The 9,779-nt window shown below is 31.3% G+C and overlaps 1 protein-coding gene across 1 annotated transcript; it reads left to right on the forward strand.

Annotated features, from left to right (window-relative positions):
• Positions 1 to 6,120: 6,120 nt before the first annotated feature.
• On the forward strand, positions 6,121 to 9,779 carry LOC128164220 (uncharacterized). Its single transcript, XM_052827975.1, has 8 exons — positions 6,121 to 6,130; positions 6,750 to 6,803; positions 6,945 to 6,971; positions 7,516 to 7,672; positions 7,888 to 7,940; positions 8,201 to 8,357; positions 8,522 to 8,601; positions 9,745 to 9,779. The coding sequence occupies exons 2-8, from the start codon at positions 6,755 to 6,757 to the stop codon at positions 9,762 to 9,764; spliced, it is 543 nt and encodes a 180-aa protein (XP_052683935.1). The 5' UTR covers positions 6,121 to 6,130; positions 6,750 to 6,754; the 3' UTR covers positions 9,765 to 9,779.

Here is a 9,779-nt window from a genome sequence, read left to right on the forward strand (position 1 = left end):
TTTTATCTATCTTAAAGTTTAAATTACAATACATTCTTTTTTAAATCAACTGTATGACGTTTAATTATATAACAATGCTATTTGAAATGAACTCTTTTAAAACGCGCTAAAATACAGACGTTATTCAATGCGTGCTACGTCTTCAGTTTCGGAGAGGGGTGATACAGAAACAGAAAAGCACAGTGTGTTGATCCGGAAAATCGGATCACTCTGTAAAATTGAAAATATCAAGGAGACGATATTAATTGATATATAATAATAGTTTATATCATTGCATACATATGCAAAGGCTTTTGATAATCGTTTTATATTTATTAACCTCACGCTGTCAAGTATTATCAGGAAAGACAAGGAATTAAACAGTTAAAAAGAAATAAAGAAAAGGAAGAACAATTAAGAAATAATGCAAGATTTGAGAAAAGAATAATCTTAAAATTTTAACAAACCAAGACATAAAGGAGTTCTGTTAAACGTGTTCTTGTACATCGTAGTTATATAGAATAAGTAGATATCGAAAGGTTACCTGGTTGAAGGGCACAAAGGGCACTCACGATAAGTCTAGCTGCACCTTATCATTCGTGACGTTAAGCGTCTTGATATAGAATTAACCAGCAAGTCGTGTTTAATTTCATTCCGAAATCTGAACTTTTCAGATCACTTGCCAGTATTTATTCGTATACTTTTAAAAATAAATCAAATCTTAAATAGCAAGTAAACTGTCTTCAACAAAACTTGAAACAACCTCAGAATATATGCCTCACAAAATTGAAAATGCGACTATCAATATTAGTATATTTGTGGAACAATACAATATGAAATGAAATTGTACGGAAGAAAACTAATCCATAACATGTTCTTGACTTTCGTTTCATAGATTTTCCATGATAAAGTTTCAGTCTGAAATGATATATTATGATTACGAACATAAATGCAATGGTGTACGTGACTTAGGATTTGGTCTAATTTGTCTGATATTATAACATACATGTAAATGTAACCAAAAACATCATATGTGATAAAACACTTAAAAGGATTAAAAAGTGGTTTTAAGATACATAGTACTTTTAATCTTAAACGACGAATAAGGAATTCGATTATCATTCAAATTAAGAGATGATTACCGAAATAAAATGTTGATCGCTGTTAAAACTATGACAAATTTTCAGTCAAAATTTCATAGATTTAATGACAATTTGAAATTTTTAAACTCACTAAATTCAATCATGGAATATAATGTTAATGCGGCACATTTTCGGAATATTACTAACTTTTACCACACTTAACTTGGTTGTCATGTTACAATTTACCCACACTCCTTGTGTCATTGTAATAGATAACAGGTTTTAAAGAGAAAATGTACTTAACTGCCTACATGTATTATGATTAGATAATATATGTCAGAAATGTTTTTTGTGATATATGTCAAGTGTTAGCTACTATCTTAGCATTACACTATCCCATTGAGTTCATCGTTAACGTACATTGGAGCTATTCTTTCCGAGATAAGATATTTAGTATACGCTTTATTTATACAAAGTGTAAAAACGAAAGATTTCTAATAATAACATTTATAATTTACTTTTTCATATAAGCAATTGGAGATGCATAAAACATTTAAAATAGTGACAAGTCAATATAATGTAACGTGATAATTGTCCTTTCGTCATGTGAAAATATCAACGAAATCAATTTTCATGCACAATGCACCTATCATAGGAACATAATATTTATGTAAAGTTATTTTATTTTGATATAAATCTGAAAATGAATAAAACAGCATAGTAAATTGCCACTTTGTATGACATTTAGTGTGGTTCACTAAATTGACAGTCACGCGATACGTGTTGATAATTCCCCCGAACGAAGGTCATGAACTAATTTCAATATTACAAGGGCCTGTCCTTATTAGAAAAAAAAATGAATTTATAGTTAAATTCTACTTATCTAGTAGATTCTGAAAAATGTCACTGCTTTGTTTAGAGTCAATCTTTTACTAAAATAATAATAAGTATAACATTGAGACATGTTTTTTTTTTTTTTTAAAAAGTAAACAGTATCATAACTCCAGCAGTGTGTGCGTACAAATTGAGTAACGCGTGTTATGAAAATTTGTAAGCACACATCGCTGAAGTTGACTGTACCGGCACTGTACCAGTTATCGGCTATAATTTTACGTTTTCTTTTCGTTTTTCCTAATTTTTTGTATATATTTTGATATTTAATTATGTCATCATTTAGAACCCAAATCATATTGTTTTTGTGTTTTATTGCACGCTTGAATTTGCCGAGTTTTTACGATTTACTGTACCAGTTATCGACTTCGTGTTGATAACATGGTGAAATCCCTGTACATGTTGATTTTATATTCTGCAAAGTGTAAATTGAATTATGTTTCTCGCAGGGTCAGCCTATAGGTTGAAGGGGTTATTATACATAAACAAAACTCATAAAATTATCCGTTTATCATCATACGGTAATTCACAAAATCTTACGCTTATTCAATACATAATTGTGCAATTAGGCGTTCAACTGTGCCATGAATCTCTCTGAAGTGAGTGAAGTCCTTTTGTTTATAAATATTTTATGCATTGATATTATATTTCATATCAAAGAAGGGTCATAATAACGTATCATAAAAAGGTCATATTCTATTTTTAGATTATTATACTCTTCCCCTTCAGCTGAAAGTGCAAAGATGTAAATCCGCGGTAAACAATGATCGTTAAAGTTCTTGTTCAAGGAAGTTTTCAAGTAATCTTACTTTTCTCAATTCGTGACAGACGATTGAATAATAAAATTTGGACAGTCGCGTGTTATAAACCCGAGTTCTCAATTTAGCCGATAACTAGTATACTAAAAAAAATCACGATTCAATGCTTATACATATATTTACAATTTTCTAACCTCATGCCTTGTCTGCAAATGCGATTTATACCTTAAAATTCCTATCTTATCCTAAGGGTAAGTTCGTATTAATGGAAGAGCCACAGTAACAGCCACAAGCGTGCACTTTGATTTTCGCTTGTGACGTTGAAGTTTACAGCGTTCAACGATTGTAACGTCATAATAAAACTCGTCAATTTAACCTTTGAGTACCCTGTGTGCATTGCAGTGTTATAACTGCTGTCGCATTCAAAACACTTTTTCAAGCAAAAAATATGTGGAATGTAAATATTATTGATTATATACAGCTAAGAATGACGGAACTGAATCCAGTGATACCGTTATCGTGCCCATGGGCCGTGGGTTCTGTGTACATAGACAATATTCTTCTGACCAGTCTCTATTCCCCACAGTTAAAATATGACATGTGTGGGATCAGTTATTTTACCGGTTGATAAATAACCAATGCATAATGTGGTTTTACACAAGTGTTTTACTAATGATCCAAACATTTCATCTAAACAGTGACTAATAGAAGTTTGTCATGACATTGCAAATTAAAATTATTTGATGTGCAGCCTGTGCTTCCAAAAAAAAAAAGGCAAAATAGTCTGTATCATCTTAATTTTCTACATTTAGTTGTTGTGCTCTATCTTCATCTCCACAACTTAACTATGTTGGGCAATCTGTTGGGATTTGAAGAATTTATCTGCGTTAATGAGGATACATATGATGGCATGATTAATCCAATATCAGCTTGTCGGAAGTCGGCAATTTTGAATTCCTTATCATTTAATATTTATTCGTTTGATGAGATATCGGCGCTTCTGATTGGTTGAAAAATTTCTTTGATACCTGCATCAATAAAATTTTTGGCCGGATCTACTTTTCTCAACTGTTCTGATCTAACACTATTTATAGAACGGGAATTTCCAAGATAAACAATGTCAACAAAATGTAAAGTTGCGTCAGTTTTATTGTCAGCAAACAAAATGCAACCTTCTGAATATAAAAACTTGAAAGATTAACCTTCAAAAATGAATAAAACACATTGTTTGATTCACGAAATAGAAAATTAAGCGTCTTCACACGATTTCGTCTGCTTGAGATCAATCAACATTTACAGCGAGGCTGGCTGTTCCTTTTTGCAGGAATATTATAACGAACATATAGGCCTATAAACTTTCACGGTAACACTGCTGTTCAAATTGGTAACGATATTTTTTAAATTTACACACATAGATGATCGGTCATCAGAATAAGCGTCGTAAAGAAAAGCTATGAGTACTCAGTAATTAATGCATCAACTCCTTCGGCGCATTCCAAGCGGCAGATATACCATTTAAGTACATCACTGGCTATCTAGTTACCACAGCGTTTACAAAAGTCGCTTATACATACTATTCTTTGTCGACATATCAGCTATTTTCGTCCACGATCGCCTTTCCTTGGATGGTTATGTCCAGTTGCATATTCCAGCGATCTCACATGAAAACTAGTTTTATTACGAGTTTTTCTGCACAGTGAATAATATCAGAAGCTATCGCATGTATTTTCCTTTCGTTCTCAATTCAGCCGGTTCAGATTTTAACTCACTATTTGTGTTTAATCCATTAATTCAGCACAATAGCTCTGCATCAGCTGAAGGCGAGTCCATTTTGAATATTGTTGCTGTTGTTGTTTTGTATTCATACGCGCTGCTTCATTTACATTATTTACATTTCTGATCAATGACACTTCACGTTTTTTTATTTGAAAATGTTTTATTAAATGATAAGAAATGAAGATAATAATTTTTCTATTGATCGATGTATCAAAGAAAAAATTGACCGGAAAACTTTTTCATCAATGCGCTACGCGCATTGATGAAGTTTTCCGGTCAATTTTTTCTTTGATACGTCGATCAATAGAAAAATTATTATCTTCATTTCTTAAGTCAGATAAACTTATGCCATCCCTTTGAAGATGCTGTAGAAACATTATGCCATTTCTTGTGTAATGTGACGATCTGATATGTGGCAACCCCATACTGTTGACACGACTGTGACCAAGCCGCTTGAAGGAATGCCTTTTAATTCTTTAAATATATTGAAATATTTGAACTCATTCTATGTTAGATGCTGTGCTATTAGATTGCATAGTCTTTCCTACAAAAATTTTATAGCATCAATGACAACTCACAGAGTTTTCATTTCAACAATTGTTGTTAAATTTGCCGAAAATTTGTTCCCTTCTTGATCCAGGTATCACTCTTTTGTATTGGTCATACATAATATTTATCCAGTTTTGTTTTTACTCTGGGAGGCAATGTAGATCCCAGGTGGTCAAGCAGATATGTGTCAGATCGTAAACCATAACCATGTAGCTTCATGTCCCGAGTATCAAAAAAGCATATTTTAAAATTTAGAATTCCCCCGACACAGGAGTTGGCAGTCCTATCAATATACGATAAATAAAGTCAATGTAAGGAAATCCTAACAATACTTTTTAGAGCCTTGACCTTGCATGTAACTGAAATCTTTTATATACAATAAGCAAACTTTTTCATTACCTTATAATTCGTCTCACCTGACTAAATATACACAGCGCAGTTTGTTAACAGCTGAGCCGATCGATCAGAGCGAACAAGTAATAGTAGAGAGCGGTGTAAAGGGGAGTAATCCGGTACATTGGTACATGAAGCAAACCTTCATTATTTTAGTTTTGTACTTTAAAGAAAATACAATTGATTTGAAGCTCCCAGAGGCTTTTTTCAGTAACTCGTTTTTAATAAAAAATTTAGCTGAAAATTTTTAACTTCAAAATTTTAACCAGATTTGATTTGATTTGCCAAGTCTAGAAAAACGATAAAAATTTAATAACGATGCATATAAAAATTGAAATAATAATGACGAAGGTATGAGTATATTGTGTAACTGTAACTTCCATATTATTTCGTAGGCAATCACTCCATATCTTATAAACCTCACCACATACATGTGAAAGCAAAATTTACTGTAGAAGTTTTAATTGGTAATGAACCTTTTTTGAATATCTACTAATTTTGACTTTATCCATGATATCTTATAGGCAAAAGAACTATGAACGTTCCATCATTTTATATGACTTTTTGCAAGACAGCGTGCAGTTATATAACCTTGTGTGACCTTGCAATCATTATGCATACATTACGTAATCGGAATAATCTCTTGCATATAAAAACTCTAGAATTATAACCATTGTCCTTACAAGTTGGAAGACACCTTAAGTGAGTATTCACTTTATTGAACATTAGGACTATGAGAATAATCATCCTACGTGAAAATGCTCGGTTTTTTTTTTTTTAATTTGATTTTTGTTTTCTTTATATTGAATATTTTGTTTTTAATTTTCACATCACGCAATCTTGTTAAAAGTCATCAAGTTGTTTTTATAATTAAGGTTGTTACAATTTTTTTGTTGGATGGTTGTGGCCCGTTTTTAGACTATATGAATCTTCTTGAAAAGAAGAACAGGAAAACATTCAAACTTTAAAGCCAAAATGTTTTGATTTTCTTTCACTGTACGACTGTCTAAGGTTAAAAATACCATCTGTAAAGTTTTAGGGAAGGTTTGATGGATAATGTTCTGACTATCCAGCCTATTTATATAAGGTTTACAAGTGTTTAGCTTTTTATGTAGCATTGTAAAGATCACTTTCCATTAACAATATAAAGCTCTTCAATTCAGCTAGCTTACAGGTGACTGAAAGATAGTTTAAATCTGTCGACTGACAACAGAGCTCCGTTTTGTGATTTGATGACTGATATTGTATAGAAATTTTACTATAAGACCTTAAACGGAACCCAAGACATTTAAAAAGCAATATATTTTTTCTTATATTGCAGTCAAGATGAAGTGTTTAATCATATTTCTGTTACCCGTGGCCTTTGCTGCCTCAGGTATGATTTTTTTTTTATTAAATATAGCAAACCGTTTTGTATCATACTAAAAACAACTAAACAAAAAGCCGAATGATATCTAAATAGAAATTACGTGCGAGTTTAAATGTTTAACTTACTACTTTCGCTTTCACTTTTCAGTGCAACAAAAGAGAATCATTGCTGACAGTAAGTGTTGCCAATGTTACATTACAATTTTAGTTAGGAGAGAAAATGCAAATTACAAAGTTCACCGAAATATGAACTTAGTTGGTCACGTAATAAATTTCTGTGAAGTCCTGTGATTTTTTCAAAGTTGGCATCTATTAATCATATTTGCGTCTGAATGTTCAGAATGATAAAAACGTGTAACTGTTCTCTAAAGTATACAATAATGCAACCATAAAAATCACGAAGCAAAAATTGTGACGTAAAAGCCATGACATATTCATGCGTTACAAAGTTCACAGAAAAGTAAAGATGTGTGCAATTATAAGTTTTAACAAAGTAATGTCCATAGATATTTTAAGTTTTTATACCGCTATATTCATGTGATCTAAACAGATTTCAAACACAATAAATAAATTAATATATATATATATATATATATATATTGCTTTTGCAATAATACATTAATGATTATTATTTAATTGATTTTTGTTCAATTTTTGCAATCTCGTTTGGTGTCCAAACATACATGTATAAATACAGCCAAAAAATGTTCTTTTTTTAGCACTTCTGAACGGCCAAGAAGCTAGAAATATCATCGATCAGCTGGTGACATTCTTATCATCTGACACCAGCGAGGCCAAATGTGAATCTGAATGTCACACTCTAATTGCAAACCCCCAGTCTACACTCCAACATTTGTGTCCGTTTATGTGTCACCTGTAAGATGTCATTCACTTGCTGCAGCTGGTCAAAATAGTTAAAAGAAAAGTGATTTCTGTCAGGTTTAGGGGATGCATGGTTTTCAACATTTTATTTTCTTCAAAAAATGCAGTAGCTATCTTTGTAATGTGATAAGCAGTACGAGTTGAATGTATTATTTGCAAGTTAAACATACGGTGTTTAAAAACTTAGAGTATCGATTTTCTATATGTAGCGCTCAGCAGACAATTGGTGGACTTCATCACAACAAACGACTTGTTTTTGACAGTAAGTCGTCAACTGTAACAATTTCAACAAAAAAAATGGCAAACTCAAATATCTTGGTTTCTATCTAGGGAATCACACATCAACACAGCAAACTACATCGATTTAATGTGTACAATGCATGGTAAAATCTGTGCAATTTACTTGCAACCAATGTAATACATTTATCCTTTTAAATATAGGAACTACTACAAAAAGTTATTAATTTGAAAAATAAAATTAAAAGTTTGATTAGGAGAGGTAATTTGCGATTCTATACACAGCTTTCCTAAATGGAGAGGAGGGGAGACGCATTGTGGATCAACTTGTGGAACAGCTCGGAACTGACGCCAACTATGCAAAATGCGAACAGGAATGTCACGTGTTGATTCGGAATCAGCAGTCCGTGATGCAACATCTCTGTCCCTTCATCTGTCACTTGTGCGTGGATTTTTTTAATCTAAACAACTTCTTCTTCTCTCTCTCTCTCTGCATATATATATTTATATATATATATATATATATATATATATATATATATATATATATATATATATATATATATATATATATATATATATATATATATACGATCTTAAATGTAGAACAATAGATGCGATCAAGAGTCTTCATAGCCCAACAACCGACCCAGCAGCAACAGGAAAGAAGAGACTGTATCTAGCGAGTATGTAATACATTTGTCAGCATATTTGAATACACATATTTTCCATTTTAAAAAAAAAACTGCCCTGTACTGCTTTTTTTCTATATAAGGTTGTTTAAATGTAATTTAAAATATAAAGTTATAGCGTCATGGTCCCGATTTTGGTCAACAATTTTTTTTATATATCTTTAATATTTACAATGCTTCAGTAAGGCGTTTTTTAAAGATAACCAATACGTGAGTGTCCTCATTTAATTATAAGTGAGCTCACAGTTTTTCCTATATAAAAAAGCCATGGTCATGTTTTTGTTTACAATTAGTATTTGAAAAGAAGAATTAAGATTTAGACCTTAAATGACAGTTTTTAAAGCTCAAAACGAATAAGAAGGTATAAAAGCGTGAAATAGATTTTACCGGTATGTTGAACCAGTGTAAACAAATGACACGACCTTTGTTCATATGTTAGTTTCAAACCTAAAATGACAATTGCCTGAAAGTGGTTTTTTTATGTTCAAAACTAATGAGCAGAGAGAACAATGTGCTTAAGAATAGATTTTACAGGTATATTGAAACCAATGTAAACAAATACATGACTCATATAAAAAATATGAGATCAAACTCTACGACTGAAAGATTAAACTGTGTTCATCATTACAATTAAATTACATGTAGTTAAGCATTATAAACAATAAAGATAAAATAAATAAAATTTGGACAAAAGGCAATAGTTTAAACTGTGTGATAAACACAATGGGTATTATCAATTGGATGATATAAATGTAATTTTGATTTTTTTAATTCCCAGGAGCTTACAGAGTTTTTAGATGGCCTTTAATTCAAAATTTTGCCCTCGGTCACTGTTTGATTTTTCAGAGAAGCTATAGCGGAACAAATACATGACACTTGCCTTGTTTGTAAAAAAAAAATAAAAAAAAAAAAACATATGAGATCAAACTCTACGAGTGAAAGATTAAATTGTGTTGATCATTACAATTAAATTACATGTAGTTAAGCATTATAGACAATAAAGATAAAACAAATAAAATTTGAACAAAATTGTCACCATGTCCTCTTATAATTTAAACATCGTTTGTTGATATCTTGATTCATATTTTTGATGATAGCATTGTGTTCGCTATTTTGTGATTTTTATTTTAATTTTAGGACCTGACCCCCCAGAGTAACCTTGTCTTGAATAG

The sequence above is a fragment of the Crassostrea angulata genome, chromosome 9 (assembly GCF_025612915.1).
Source record: "Crassostrea angulata isolate pt1a10 chromosome 9, ASM2561291v2, whole genome shotgun sequence".
NCBI lineage: Eukaryota > Metazoa > Mollusca > Bivalvia > Ostreida > Ostreidae > Magallana > Magallana angulata.